The 16532-nt window shown below is 38.8% G+C and overlaps 1 protein-coding gene across 7 annotated transcripts in view; it reads left to right on the top strand.

Moving 5' to 3' along the window:
• Positions 1 to 16532, top strand: part of FSIP1 (fibrous sheath interacting protein 1) — a 94079-nt gene that overhangs the window by 25147 nt on the left and 52400 nt on the right. For all 7 annotated transcript variants that reach the window (XM_030043603.1, XM_030043596.2, XM_030043563.2 and 4 more), the window contains exon 11: positions 10467 to 10604. In XM_030043603.1, coding sequence (XP_029899463.1) covers positions 10467 to 10604 — 138 coding nt within the window. The remainder of the gene's footprint in view (positions 1 to 10466; positions 10605 to 16532) is intronic.

Genomic DNA, 16532 nt, shown 5'->3' with positions numbered 1-16532 from the left:
TACTCCGGTCCACTCATGTTGACTGCGGGCTACTTATGCTAACTCTAAATAATCAGGCTCAAAGAAATGTTCCCCCATTTTCTATGAAATCTCCCACAATTTCCCTTTTTTTTTTTTTTTCCATGCAAGATTCCCTTTATTTCACAAAAGAATCCAACTTATATATGTTTCAACAAAGATCCAGAAAGTACTAACGACTCACAGCCAATACTACTAGCACAGGAGGGCATATCTGACCCAGCTGGGATGTTTGCCAGTCCTCAGAACAGTTAAAGATAAAAACATTCCATAGACATACTCGTGACTGTCTTCAGCCACATCTTCCCAGGCCTACACAAGGCCATCCTCCAACCTGACCTTGTAAAACTAGTTCTTCAAGGCTTGGCAAACATGCAGCACAACAAATTCTAACGGTCACTCTTGAAAACAAATGCCAGGTGTTCCGAGCTGCTCCCACATCTCCCCCTTTTTTGTTTAGGAACATCAGATTCACGAGGAAGGCAGCGAGGACTCTAGCTTCGAACTGATGCAATCCTCGTACTGCTCCTCAGGTGATTCTGATTGCTGCAAACACACAAATGATTAATAATTCTCCAATAGCAATATAAATTCAGATACACAAATTTAAACCTTCAAATCATATTTTTGGATTTAAGTATTCAACAGTATTAGACAATTCTTTGAAAAACACCTTATTCTGCTAATTTCGTATATTTCCCATTTGATCTTGTAATATCTGTGCAAGGTCTTAGGTCTCTCCTGCAATATTAGTAGCAAATGCACCTTGCAAATGTGCCTTCACCTAATTCCAATCACATACACTTTCATTCCCTTGTAAAGGAGTTACACAGAGTCCTTGTTTTTGAAATTCCCAATTGCAATGTAATTTCATTCTATTTTATAATGCATTTTGTCTATGTGATGGGTTGATCCTGGCTGAACACCAGTTACCTACCATAGCTATCCTATCACTCTCTCCTCCACAGCTGGACAGGGGAACGGGAAATGAGGTTTTGCTGTTAGTTCATCACACATTATCTCTGTCACTTCATCCTCCTCAGTGGCAGCACTCATCGCACTCTTCCCCTGTTCCAGCGTGGGATGTCTCCCACAGGAGACAGTCCTCCACGAAGATCTTCAGCATGGGTCCCCTCCACAGCATGCAGTCCTTCAGGAGCACACTGCTCCAGTGTGGACCTCCATAGACCGCAGGGGAACGACCCGTCTCACCATGGTCTTCACCACGGGCTGCAGGGGAATCTCTGCTCCGGTGCCTGGAGCATCTCCTCCCCCTCCTTCTGCACTGACCTTGGTGTCTGCAGGGTTATTTGTCTTAGATGTTCTCACTCTTCAGCTGCCATGTCTGTGTGTTCTGCAACCGCATCTCTCTTCCCCCTCTCCAGCTGTTTGTTTTCATTAATTTTTTTTTCTTTCTGTCTCTTCCTCTCTCTCTCTCTTTTTTTTTTAATTATTTTTATGCAAGCCAAGTTACATGAAATGCTTTTGCAATCATACGTTCAACTATTTTATGATACGTAGTACAATCATTACAACTGCTAATATTACAATTAAAATAACTAAGTTATGTATAAGCAAATCTTTCAACCATCCCATAATTCTCAAACTTGTTAGCCATCCAGTTAACCCTGTGTCAGTTATCGTGAGCCTTTTACTGTGAATCATATTGATATCGGGTGTTAGTAACGCAAGTCGTCCGAGGCTACATGGCCTCCCGTTAAGTTTCAATGGAATTCCTCTCCCACGCTCTATTTCCACAAATTAAAAACATCCGCGTAGGTAAAGCAGCTGGAATAGAAAAAAGAGTGTGATATTCTGGAATAGATATAGTTAAACCAAGCTGTAGCATTTCTATATACAGGCAAAATAGCATTTACATTCTGACCCTTTTGAGTGGTGTTATGGGTGTAATTAAACATCACACAGGGATTCATGATGACTGATCCTAAGAACTCTAACTCTTGAGGTTCTTGCATTTCTTGAGGCAGGTGTGCATACAACAGGAAAAGTAAACATGGTATCTCCTTGCTGTAGAGCTTTTCCTCGACAGCATTGCATCAAACTATGTGTATTTTTTCCCAAATTATTAAGTGAATCGTCATGGATTAGACAGAGGCACAGAGTTAGAGGGATTAGCAGGAAAAGTAGATACAGGCAGTGCAGCAAAGCCAGGTTCCGTTGTAAGTTCTGCAGACCCTGGAGAGGGAGTACCAGGCGATTGGGGTGGGGGGGCGGGGGCCGGCGGCGGCACGGCAGCGGTCCCGGCCGCGCAGAGGCCGCGGGAGGCAGCGGCGGGACGGCCGTGGGAGGCAGCGGTGGAGGTAATGAGGGATATAATTCCGGCTCTTTTTCAGAGTCCACCCTGCCTGATACAAAAGAATTATTATCAGAATCAGAATCCTGCTCATTAGCGGCCTGCTTACAGACTGCCTCCTCAAAAGCAGTATCAGGCTGTACCCGCCTGCAAAAGTTCTTGCAAGGCCGCCACTATCGGACGCGCTTCCCGTTGTTGGTCTCTCTCCAGTACATGGCGTATCATGTTACCTAGGGACGAACCCGCTGGCAAATGAGAGACAAGCGCTGCGCTCTGTGGGTTAGCTTGAGCCCTAGCACATTCAAGCACAATCGCCTCTTTAGCCGCCTCCGGGAGGTTTGCCGCCTACACAGCAAGCTGAAGCCGATCTAAAAAGGCAGTAAACCTCTCGGCAATCCCCTGCGGAACTTTCACGCAAGGGGGGTCCGCTCTATCCATGGCCGCGAGACGCCCAAGTGCGGCCAAGGCAGTTGTTGCAAGTGCCGTAAAGTCACGCCCGCGTATGCCCTGTGCCTGTGCCTGAGGCGTTGCAAACCGTCCCTCCCCATCAGCTGCCGAAGCACCCGCCGCAACTCCTCTCATGGATACTGGGGGGGGGGCGCATCAGGTCCTGCTGGTGCCGCCTCTGCAGGAAAAACCTCCGTCTCCGCCGCACCCTCCGTGCCCATGTCCGCGATCAAAGACGGACCACTCTGCGAGCCCCGCTCCACGGCCGCCCGCTCCGTCCGAGTCCGACCCGCTGTCCCCGAGGGCGCTGTCCCCGCTGTCCCCGAGGGCACTGTCCCCGCTGTTCCCGAGGGCGCTGTCCCCGCTGTCCCCGAGGGCGCTGTCCCCGCTGCTCCCGAGGCGACGCTGCACCCGCAGACGCAGCAGCTCGCGCCGCCAGCCAGCACGCCTCAGCCTCCCGTCCCGCCGCGACCACCTGCTCCACCTTCCCCCAACTCTGCGATCGTTCAGCAGCTCCGCGCTCGGATCGGAGCAAGGACTCCCGAATCTCTCCCCAATTTGGGGGGCTCAAAACTTATCTAGGAAACTCAATGTCCCCCCGGCGCAGCATCCATTGGATGCATTCGCCCGTGGGGCCCCTCCTAATCGAACCGCGGGCACCCACCTCATAAGCTAACACCTTTAATACCTTAATCGCTTGCGCAAGCCCCATCGTCGCCTGTGCGGCCGATCACGTCGGGGTCACCACTATGTAGCAGTGCTACATATCAAGGTGCCGCGATTAGATCACTGATCGGTCTGGACCAGGGAAGAGACAGATAACACACATGGTGTGAGTGCCAACTCCGTCCTTTATTGCGCAGTTAATTCCTTTTATACTAACAACGGTAGGTGGGATTACTGATATGTCATAGGGAGGCGACGACTAGCCTTCTACCTTTCCGTGACATCGCGAGATCTTCCGAACGGTGTTCCCTACACCCAGTAACTTCAGGACCTGAGCTTGCCGATGATTGCTGGATCTTGTGTTCACTGTTATGAGACATCAGCTTGAAGTTAGTGTGACTGCCTGTGATAATGAACACTCTGTTTGGGAACTTTTGTCCAAGTGGTTGTTGTTGCTTCCTTTTCACGTAAAAGCTCAGAATTATTTGAATAGAAACTTGCATTTATGTGTATGCTTATTGAAGAGTAATGCATTACCTTTTTGAATAATATTAAACTTAACAACCCAAAAGAGTTAGCTAATTCCATAAATTACCCTTCATTAGTGAAAAGCAGTTGCCCTTCAACTTTATTTTGCAACATATAAAGGGCTTTTAAACATTGTAGTTCTGGGAAACACAGGATTCCATTTGTCTTTGTTGTTGTTGTTGTTCAGATAAACTTAAACATATGAGTCATTTTAAGGAAAGCTACCAAAGAATAGGACTATTAAAAGGTGGTTTTATAAATTTAGAGAAAGAGCTAAACAGAATACTTATAAGTTGAAGTGAGTCGGAGACTTTAGTTATTTAAAACTGGATTTAGAAGGACAGTAATTGTATAAATGCAAAACTAATTTAAAAAAAACCCAACAGAACAAATAATAAAAGCAAACCCTCTCACTCTGCAGTTATCTAATTACAGAAGTGTCTTGATTTTCAGGTCTGTTCCCTGTTAACTCCAAATTCCCGTAGGTGCCTTCATTCCTGCTTCTTTGCTTGTCCAGAGCTGCTTCTCTCAGCAGAGGACAGGGTGTCTAATGGTTGCCTTGGTTTCATAGTGATCCAGACTTTAGGCAAGCCAGTGTTAAGTTCTTCATGGAGCCTGATTTGATAGGTGCAGTCTGATTGTACCTGGCACTGTGACACGACTGGGCTTGTTTACATAGAATTTCAGCTGCCTTTTTTTTTTTTTATGGTAAGTGAAGGAGAAAATAGTTATCTTGACTTTCAGGAACCTGACTGCTTACTGTGGAAGCCTCATACCAGGTTTAGCCTTTAGTCCTGTGTTCTGTGTTATGGTTATTTTTGTTTCAGTAGGTAAAAAAATCACTCTTCAATTCATACATAGCAATAACAACAGGTCAAGTTCTGAATTTGGTTAAGCTGTGAGTTCATTCTCAACACCTTTTGTTTTCAAATTCCTTTAACAGTTGCTTTTTCAAAAAAACAGGAAGTAACATGCAGCAGTAGCTGAGAAATTAATGACTATTTTGAGTTTAGAGACCTTCCTGTCAAAAGGCAAAAGAAAGATTGTGGGGGTTTTTTGTTGTTGTTGTTGGTTTTGGTTTTTTTTGTTTGTTTTTTTTTTTTTTTTACAAGTAGTTCTTCTAAGTTCATTGCTGCTCATGGTCTTTTTAAAACAGCCTTGTTTATCACAATCAATATCCCCTACTATTGTTATAAACTGGAAGTTTTAATGAATTTGCTTTTTCAAAAAACTTGTTATTATTCTTGAAGCATCAGTTCTGATATCAGAAAAATAGGTTGGTCACAGAGAAATATCAGAATTCTTTGTACTGAATGTCTTTTGGAACCTGATCAAAGGCAACTGATACCTACCCAGAAAGGGTCTGAAGAAATTAATTGAATGGTGCTTTTGCTAAAAGAAGATCTTGCTTTGTGATATGTTAGCATGAATGACACATGCAAGACAAAGGCAGTAAGAGTTGTGGTTGTCTGCCCCTTGTTGGGTTTAATTTCAAGTGTTTAATGACAAGATTTGCAATTGCTGCTTCAGTTGACCACAGCAACTAAATGAGGAAGTAAACTAGCTATCAGCACTGGAAGGCTGCTACCTTCTGTAAAACCAGTTAGAAGTGGAACACATTTAATTTACTAATAGAGTGAATTAAATATGCAGGAATGACCGTATTTATTCATCCTCACACATATTCTCTAAGCATTGTGAGAGGCAAAATATTTGTTGGTGAGACTGGGGGTCTGTAGTATTCAAAACTGATAGTGATAATCTGGTATTGTTGAAGTCTCAGGTAAGTTTCTATTGATCTCTTTTATTCAGTTTCAGTTTAGGTTGTATCACTGCTTCTCCTATAACTGAGGTAAATTCTGCAAACTTAATTGCTAGATAAAGATGTTTGCACAGATGCTATGGAATGCAAATTTGAATGCATTGCAATATTTATTTCTTAGGAGTTTGTTTTTTTTAAAGTTTGGGGTTTTTTTTAATTAAGGTGCCAAGAGAGGGCTAAAAAAAAATCCTGAATGTACAGCATTTATTTTGAATGAATCTAGTTGTTATGGGACACAAGTCTGATTTGGAACATGGATGTTCTTTCCTTTGGAGAAGAGGCTGATTTCAGTGACATTAATCATTCTTCTAAAAATCAGTGCTGAAATTCTTTCTGATTTCCATGAGATGTGGATTTCATCTGTTGTGGTTGAGTAGGATATAATGCAGTAGTGATGGGGAACATTGCAAAAAATTGTTCGTGTAGTGCTTGGATTTTCATATAGAATTTTAGAAGTAATTAAACCAAAATTAGCTTAGAATTGCATCTCATAAAGCTGCACATTGTTTTCTTCCAAGAATTGCATTAAATATAACTTTCAAAATGCAAACACTTGATCACCGCTCGCTCAACGGGAGAGCTGCTTTCTGCCACTGGTAGACACTTTGGCACGATATAGGATCAATGCTCCGACTCTGAAATCTGTAACAGCTGGCTTTAATTGTCCTGCAGTACGATAGCTGAGCTGCTACAGAGGAGCATACAGATTCATCTTTTTGTGCAATGAGTCCAGCTGGATTCAGAATGCTTTTCCATGACTAATGTTCTCTTTTACATGGAAATGTTTCTCATCAGAACTGTATTTCTCTCCGAAACATGTCTTTGTTCTGGTGCCAACTTTATTAAATATTTAAAAATGCTTCTGTCTTACTTCATATTTTGGGGGAAGAACAAATTAAGTTGAAGGTAATCCTGGAAGAGACAGGAAAATAGTAGAATGAAGAATATGAAGTGTAAGACTGTGTGTGATGAGTACAGTTACCAGCTTGAAAAACTGGAAAACTACCTGAAAATAAAAGGAAATGGAAACAGTGTTTAAAGAAACAATAGTATCAGTCTGCTTGATTGTCTTATAATTACTTTAATGTTGTGTATTACCTTGATGAGTTCTTTCATACCTGATTTGGTTTCTTTTATCAGAAAAATATTCCATTTTTCAATTACAGCAGTAGACTATGGTTAACAGTTTAAAACTAAATAAATACTCAAAATGACAAAAAATTCTGAAGATATACACTAATGTTTCAGTTAATGAACTCTGATAGCATATACTGCATGGCTGTACTTCACCAAAACAGATGATTTTGGCAGGTATCTCTATTATCTCTATTTCAGGGCATGGTTAGAAGCAGGTTAATAAGCTGATCAGCCAGTTTTGTGGCTCAACAAGACTGTATGACACTAATATCTTTCATTAGGTGGGATTTTGTTTTTATTTATTTATAAAATTTTGGAGAAAAAGGAGTGCAACAAGTAATTTTTGCCATTTCAAATACTGGATATTTCTGTTTTGCATTATGATTGTTACAGCTGTGGCTGTTGCAAAGTACTTATATCTTCCCTTGTGTAACATATTTAACAGTTTTATTTTCTACCTTATCTTTAAGATTTTTAGATCTTTATTAATCTCAAGTGGACTTCCACTACCTACACATGCTATATAATTGAAACATAAAAAGTTTTGAAGCGTTTGAAAGATTGAGAATAAAATGTTTTCTGTGGTATAATACTTCCTACACTTATTTCATGATATCTTGAGAAAAATATTAAAAAAATTAGTAAGTGGGGAAAAGTCTTAACTTTACTCATATGGTTCTGATGAGTTACTATTCAGGGATGAAAGAAATGAGACTATAAAAACCACTTCAGTGAAAGCAGCAGCTTAATGTTCCATAGTGGTTAGATATCAAATAGATTATTAGGAACAATGTGAAAGGAATACAGAATGAAACAGAAAATATCACTGTGCTGCTGTACACATCTGTAGTGCACCATATAGGTTGACTATTGTGCAGTTGTGGTCCCTGGATCTCATAACCAGTACAGAAAAAATGGAAAACTGGTTACCAGAATGCTCAGAAGTATAGAATGGCTTTTATGCAAGGAGTGACTTACACAGAGACATTCTTCAGTTTGGAAAAAAGGAGTAAGAGGGAATGTGATTGAAGTGTGCAAAACTATGCTGATCAGAGAGAGAGTAAATAGTAACAATTTTTTTTTTTACCATCTCGTCTAAATAGAATTATATCAGTTGTGGATGTTGATGTTGGAGACATGTTGAAACAAGTACTTTTTAATTCTGTTTTCTGGTAAATGTTCATAGTTCAAGTTTTATCCAGCACACTGATAAAAATTGATTAGGTATCATGGCAGAGATCAGTATTCAAGAAAAGTTTATGGAGAATAAAGTTGTCATGTTTATCCTAGTTAAGAATTTCTTTTGATAGAACAATATTGCATTACTAGAGAAGCAACCAGGCTTAAAATCATACTGAGTGTGATAAAAGAAAAAATAACTTATGATACATAGGTTTTTTCTAAAGTTTGAAGGGGTTGCTCATAAGTGCTTGCAGCAGCTGAGCTGTCTGTAAAATGAAACATTTATGCATGAAACTTTGAAAGACTAGGACAGAGATCTGCATAAAGCTTTGCTTCAGAAGTGTGTGTGGAAAAGACAGTAAAAAATTTGCAAGTAGTAACTTTTTTGATCTTATGACTCCTCTCACTGTCACCTTTTTAAATCTATCTGGTATTGCAGCAATAATATTCAGAGATGCTGTTGGCAGTTTGAGTTCTGTTCTTCATTGAAGGCTGAGTTCATATAAAAATATCAACCAGTAGTCCATGCATATAACCCCCCAAATAAAATACTGGGAAGTATAATACAGTATTTAGTGACTTCTCAGTACCACTCGTTGGATATTCTTATGGGTGTCCTCATAACATTGCTTTTTAAAACAAATCGTAACTGCAGCTTTGATCCATGCTGAGCACTAACTGCTCACATGGCAATGTCTCTATATATGCACAGATCAAAAGACTGGGTTTAGAAATGTGATTGCAGAAATAGCTGTAACTTTTTTTTTTTTTTAAAGAAAAAAAATATGATGCCATCATCTTCCTCTCTGCCTTTCCATGAACAATTTCACTTGTATTAAAATCAGTGGAAGAACAAAGCCATGTAAAAGTAATTCTTCTTACTAGAGTGAGCCTCAGTTGTTATACTTTGAGCTGCTTTGCCAGCTCTATATTTATATTGCAGGTATAAAGGTCATATCCTTGTTTCATGTATTACTAAACACAAGTTTAAATAAGTCCTTTGGGTTTTTATGTTCTGTATAGATGTCAGTCATGCAGATTTCTTGCCACTGGGCATCATATTTAATTAAAAAAACCTCTCTCAGTATTTAGAGGCCTAGATTTAGACACTCAATATTAAGAATTTGGCTTTAAGTGACCCACATTAAACTTCAATCCAGTTTGGAGAGATTCTAGTCATTAACAGATGGTATGGTTTAAATCTCTGTCTGTTATAGGAAAAATTACTAGCATGTGGTACTGCCAACTATTGCTGATTGTAAATATATGTTCAAAGATTTGTACTGTGTTAAAATAAGTTTATTTTCAGGCAACTAATAGTTTGGTTTAAACGTCAGAACTCATAGATTTGTTTGATGTTCAGAAAAAGTTGTTTACAGACGCTCACAATTTTTTATATATTATAGTTGAGAAATTTTCTGTTGAATGTTAAATTGCAAAGGTTGTTTTTCTTTCTAATTAGACACGCTACTTGAAATTCTTTTCCTTGTGTGTGTTTATTAAGATTGCTTGAGCTGCTTCTGAAAATAAGAATGAATAGAATATGTTTTTATTAAATGGCTGCTTATGTCCCTTTGGGTTGAATTGACTAACAGGGTTTTTTTTCCCCTCTACCATTATTTGAATTCCTTGGGTTGTTCTGTAGGATCTTTGGTTTGCAAGAGAAAGCCCGGTTTTCTTCCCAGTTACAACGTAACTTTGCTGTTTTGCCAATACTTGTCATTCTTAATGATCTAAATTGCATGCAATATTGAACCTCAAATGTATTTAGGACTGATACAAACTTAAGAATCTGATCCAAAGCTAGTGAAGGATGTGAGAGTGTGTAACCTAAATCTTTAATAATGGTTGTGCATCTAACTCCAACTTATAGAAAGAGGGTTATTTCTCATTTACCATGATATCAAGTAAACAAAAACCTACAGTCATTTCAGTTCAGTTCTTTGTTTCCCTTCTGGCCTAATTCTAATCCCAGTATGAGCAAGCTGAATCCCAGTATGAGCAAGTATAATAGGAGCAAGCTTTGAACCCCTCATTCAGTCTCCCCAATTCTCAGTGCATTTTTATTGTTGTACTAGAATTTAAGCATCAAAGTGTTAGCTCTGCAGACTAAGAAATTCCTATTAATATATGAAGGGGAAGAATTCTTTTATTGAAATAAGTCCAGCCTGATGTTTAGCTATTATATTTGAAAATGTGCATAACAAAAATTATGCATTTGCCAAATTTGAAATTGACACATTATAGTAAACATTTCAATGCTTTCCTGATAGAAATCCAAAGAACCCTTGTCTGGCTTTGAAGCAATATGAAGTCATGTGTTTAATTTCTGCCTATTCTTCCTTTTGCCAGGAGTCTCTGGTTTATGCAAACAGAAGCCTAGAAGCAGTTCCAGGTGAAAAGGTTCTGCGAGACAACAAGGAACAACGTGATCAACAAAGTCGTCTCAAAGAAATAGATCACCAGCTGAAATCCCTTGAGAGAAACCTTGTAAGTCTTCCATTTTTGTCCTATTTTTTTCCCCTCAGATTGAAAACTTTGGAGTTTATCATCCCATGTGTCTTAAAGTAAAATCAAATTCTGCAACTTTGTGTAAATTCCTGAAGGAATCACCAAAGAAATATACAAGCAGAAGTCTCAAATAATTTTTCTTAATCTCGGAAACATATTTTTCAGTTGTAATGCATGTTTCCCATTACCATAGTGTCTTTCAAAGTGAAAGAAATTATTCCCATCTCCTCTTCTCCTCTCCTATCTTCCCAGAGGGGGATAGCATAAACAATCACATATAAATATATCCTAAAAGGATTTTTTGTGGCTCATGTAATTCAGTGTTCTTTGAAGGACCAAGTCTAGTGGGAATGTTGTATACACCAAGTTGTGTGATTTAGTTTTGCTGAATTCATTTAGTGTATTTTTGTAACTTAATTTTCAATTAATACGTGAATTTCGTAGGTGCAAGGGCCTTTAAAATGGGAGCATGTAAGTAAAATGGTAGTAAAAAAATCATTACTGTTTTAGAATAAGGACATCACATCTCATCATTATTACTACTTTGAGTAAAAGCAGGTAGGGAAAAGGCAATTTGAAATCCAAGAGGATCCTATTGTTAACCTAGTAGGCAGAAATTACGTTTATTTCTAAGTCATAGAGCCAGGAGTGCAAACCAGAACTTATGTGCCTCTCTCAAGTAATATGTTGCTATTCTTTTCTCTTTCAGTGAGTATAATTTATTACATTACTCTCAAGTTATAATAGGGAAATTTACAAAAACTAGAGATGGGGAACCTCAAGGAATTAGGAATCTTTTTACTCATTTTTAATTATACATTGTAAATGTGCTGTTTGATCTGTGCTGAAAGAGCTACAAAGCAGCCCATACGGAAGAGAATTAGGAAGAAAATACATAAAACATTAAAAAACAGGTGAATACAAAAGGAGAGTCCTAAGATGATACAGTTGTCATTTGTTTGGCCTGAAAGCCAATGTTGGTATTTGTTTTGTATTGGATCTCTCACAGATCTTAAGAGCACAGGAATAAAATATCTTTCCTTTTTTTTTTAATAACTTCGTATAAAACTCTGAAGGTTTGCCTTGCTCAGGTGAAGTCAGGAATGACACTGCTGAAGACTCAAAAAAGCATTACTGCATTACTGAGCTGGCAGTAGCGGCTAAAACCTGGATATATATGCATATTTTTAAGATTTTAACATCTTTGTTTAGTGTTACTTTTCTGATTTGAGATGAGAAAGCTTTTGTTTCTCCGTAGAATGTGCTATGTGGAGAAGATAAATTAGTATGGTAGTGTACGAGAGACTGAGGTGAAGTGACAGCTGGCATGGGTAACCTGGTGAAGCTGGATTTTTCTAGGAAACCCTAAGTATTTTGGTACATTAGCAAGAGGCATCAGTATAGGTAATTGACATAAGAGGTGTGCAAATGAAGAATGTGGTGACTGGGAATATTGAGCATGGATTTACAGAGCGTAAGTCATGCTTGACCAACCTGATAGCCACCTTTGATGAAATGACTAGGTGTGCTCTCTAAGCTGGAGAGCAACTCACTGGGAGTTAGGCTGGAGGAGTGGGCTGACAGGAACTGTATGGAATTTGTAAAGGACAAACGCGGAGTTCTGCATTAGAGAGGAGTAACTCTAATGGTGCAAGGTGGAGCCTGGCTGGCCAGGGAACAGCACTGCTGAAAAGGGGCTGGCATCATTGTGGACAATAGACTACACATGAGCCAGCAGTGTGCCCTGCAGTGATGAAGGTTAACAGCGTACTTGGCTGTATCAACATGAGCATAGCCAATAGATTAAGGGAGGTAATTACTCCCCTTTGCCTGGTACTCATTAGATTGTGTCTAGAGTGTTGCATCCAGTTTTGGACTCCCCAGTAAAGAAAGGTGTTGACACAGCTGAGCAAGTTCAGCAGAGGGCCACTGAGATGATTTGGGGCTAAAGCACTTGACCTGTGAGACTGAGGAGACTTGGTTTGTTTAACAGGTGGACCTAACAGTAGCTTTCTAATAGCAAAGAGGACATTACAGAGAAGACAGAGCTGTAGTATCTTTACTGAGTTACATGGTGGGAGAACAAGAGACAATATTCATGAACTGAAACAGGGAGGTTCCAGCTGGACTTAAAGAAAAAAAAAAAACAAAACAAACTTCCAAGGGTAGTTAAGAATGGGAAACATGTTGCACGGAGAGACTGTGAAATCTCCGCTCTTGAAAATTTTGCAGACCTGGCTGGACAAATACATAAGGCATTTGATCTGATCTCATAGCTGATGCTGCTTTGAACAACAGGTTGGACTAGAGACCTCCTCACATCCCTTCCCCAGTCTGATGATTTTTTTGATTCTACAAGGAAAAGGATCAGGATTTTTTTATGCATTTCTCAGGTGGTAATCTTCTTTATTATTGCTACATTAAAGGAAAAATAGTAATTTTTCATGGCTGTGCATTGTAGATTTTTTTCTTGTGTGTAGCTGATTTTAGTGTTTTTCATGTAGTCATAAAAACATTAATATATAAATTTGTTGTGTCAGACCAAAAATCCATGTAGTCTACCTTTGGCTTGCAGAGGTCTTTAGTCAGCAGTAGGCTTATCTTCTGCAATAATCAGAGTTAGGACAAATACTGTTCCAGTTATCTTTTATCGCCCTCAAAGAGGGATCTCCAATGCAGATCAAAAGCTTTGTGATTCAGGTAGCAGCATAACCTCAGTGGTATAATCTCAATTACTGATAGCACTGTCACTACAGTTGCAAGAACTTCAGCCACTATCCACATATGCAGGGTTTATGCTGGCAGTGCTGGAACTGCACAGCCAGTATGATTAGACTTCTAGCAGGTTGAAAGCTAATTTGGATACAACTACATGCAGTCCAGTCTTTGGTTTGGGGGAAGAAAAAAGAGGCTAATTGACACATTCTTCCTGATGTCAGTTAATTTTACATACTTATGGAATATGGGAACAAGGACTTCAGACAAGGAGACAGTGATTGCTTTAGAGGCTGTTCACTTCTGTGTGTTTGTGTCACTACAGTAAGGCAGCATATTTAGCTCTTATCTGTTCACAGTACCAAAACAATAGTAGACCTTCATTTCAATACACTGCTCTATTATGTTAGACAGTTAAAAGATGGGAGGCAAATAACTGGAGGAATTCTGTGAAACTTCAGTATATTGAATAGGGTAATGGGTAAACAGATAAAGTAAGTTTGCGCATTGTCATCTTTTCCTAGTCATTGACCTTTATATCACTTTTTGTCACTACTGACCTTGTTCATGAGGCACCCACAATATGAGGAAGTGCGTCTGGGAACTGTGTGATAGTCTGCAGCAGGCCTGGGAAATGCAGGGGGCTGCTGACTCATTCAGATGTTTTGTATACAAATGGGTCAGTTCCAAGTCTTGGTTGGGTTATAGCAGTATTGTTTGGTATCGCATTACATGCAGACTCTTGCAACATACCACACATTTTTCCTTGGCTAGATTGTGTGTTTTTAGAACTCTAAATCGATAGACTGTAATGTTCATTTACAGTGTTTCTAAACATAGAATATGTCGTCCCTACCAATGTGTAACTCGTGGCCAGACTAGCGTTGCTGTGTGCTATGCAGCACCTGGTAAGGCTTCTTCAGGGGGACATACTGTATTGTCTTATCCATTGCTGCTCTGTGGCACAACTCTGAGATGACGGCATATGGATATGAAATATTTGTGTGTTAGGTCTTCTGCGAGATACTTTGGTTGCCAGTGTAAATAAAGAAGTATTCAGGTCTGAATGAAAGTAGGTTTTTCCTTCTAACAGTAAAGTAAAATATATAGAAAATGCACGCTTTTTTGTGTGAACAAAGAACAGCTTTCAGAAAATACTGGGTTTTTTTAGTTTTGTTCCTTGATAACTTCTAATCTTATTTCTGGAAAATATGGTTATTACTAGAGAAGATTGGACAAAACAGCATGGTATCACCTTCTGATGCAACATAGATAATTGAATAAAATTTTTCTTATTGCTGTGGGAATGTCTAAAAATCAGATAACTCTTATGCAGTGTGGATTGGGTGCCTTGTTTCTATAAGAAAGTAGTATTTTGGCCATCAATTCTGTAACAATGTTAGTAGCAAAACTGCTCTCTGCCAGGAAACTATGTGATGAAAAGCTAAACTGAATGCTTGGGCTGAGGGGAGGGAGTATGTGGATGGCATGTTTCCAGAATAATTTAATTATTTCTGGAAATACTGTTTGTTATTCAATAGGTGGCACTCTTCACTGTATGTTAGAGGAAGAATGCCTAGGCATGGTTCTAGGGGATATTATTACTGGTGAAAACGTCATTTCTGTGGTATAAAATACAGGTTGTGAGAGATTGCCTCTCACTTTTGGCAAGATTCCAGGTGTGCAGCTTTTAATGTTCAGTTATTTTTCTAGCTTAGCTAATTAAATTGTCTATTTAAAATTCACATTGCATTTAAATTTCTTCTTTACTCTTTCCTAAACCACTGTAATTTGCTGCGTAAAATTGAAAATAAATTCTGTGCTCTGAGTAGAGGAGGTGATTTGTCAGCAGTTGGGAATGTTATTTCTGAATGCGTGGTTATACTGGGCTTTATAATTTTAAAATATAGTATTTTACAAACTTAGTGTCCGAGAGATGTCTTCTTAAAATGTATTTCAAAAAGATCCCTCAGATAAAATATTTTCTTATTGTTATTGTTGTTTCTTTTGTTTGGTTGGTTTTGTTTCTTAAGTGGAAGTTACATATAGTTTAACTAAGCAGAATTTATCTCTGTGTGTTAGGGAGTAACTTACGGTAGGTATAAAGGTAACTTATTAATATTTTTTTTTTCCTGTATGGTAGAATGCTGTAGTTCTTCCACTACTGCAAAATTAATTATTCAAATTTGATTTGTATAATGGTAGCTTTACTCTGACCTTCTCTTCAAGGGGGAGGAATACATTCATCATATTTCTGGAGCACTCTATTTAGTATGTGCTGTCTTCTGAAATTTTAACATTTATGGATTCCTCTACTACACTGTACCTCATGTGTGCTGTGAGACTTCATGGTTTCAGCCAAGTCTGGAACTGAGCACACAAAACCAGGCTGGAAGATATGACTTTAATGTAGTTTACAATTGATACAAAAACCAGAAAAGCTGCTAAGTATTATCCTAGAAGTAATGAAACTAAGGGCTTTGGAATCTGAGTTCCTCCTTTATTTTGAAAAAATTGTCCCCAGTGAATTAATATACCAAAGAATGTATTGTATGCATTGTTGAAATGCATTGTGAAATTTCAATCCAACTGAAAGGTATCTGTACCCTGGTTTCTGGGCCCTTGCTGAATTTCTTTTAGGTTTTAGTTTGACCTTAGTTCACTTGTTCTTCATTTGAAACCATGGCTGACTCTCTCCACATTCTTTCATCTTTCAGTTTCCTGGAAACCACTGAGCTTATCTTTGTTTTGTGAATTGCATTGTTAACTGCTGCTTCAAAAAAAATGTTCAGCTGCCAAATGCGTGTTGCTGAGCATTAATGAAAAGAATTTTATATAGAAAGAATAATAAATGTAGTTATTTTTCAGTTGTGGCTTCTACTGGTTGGCCATTTGCGATAATTCAGTTTGCTACACATCAGCATGTTTGATGTGTAGAATTTTCTTCATGGCAGTAGGTTTAAATGCACATCCAAGCAAGCTGTTAAGTAAGATAGTTTCACCTTTGCTGGCTATATGCATGTTTATTTCAAATGTCTCACACTGAAGGCTGATTCTTTCCTCCCAAAATCTAGCCACAGATGCCTGTTTTGGGGTTTTGGTTAAATATATGAATTCAAAAATATTTTGAATGCATATTGAATATATGTGCATATAATTGTGTGTATACACACATGTATAGTGTTATTCCTT

The sequence above is a fragment of the Aquila chrysaetos genome, chromosome 2 (genome assembly GCF_900496995.4).
Source record: "Aquila chrysaetos chrysaetos chromosome 2, bAquChr1.4, whole genome shotgun sequence".
Taxonomy (NCBI): domain Eukaryota; kingdom Metazoa; phylum Chordata; class Aves; order Accipitriformes; family Accipitridae; genus Aquila; species Aquila chrysaetos.
The sequence above is the reverse complement of the archived record's forward strand: the minus strand, read 5'-3'. Positions and strand labels throughout refer to the sequence as shown.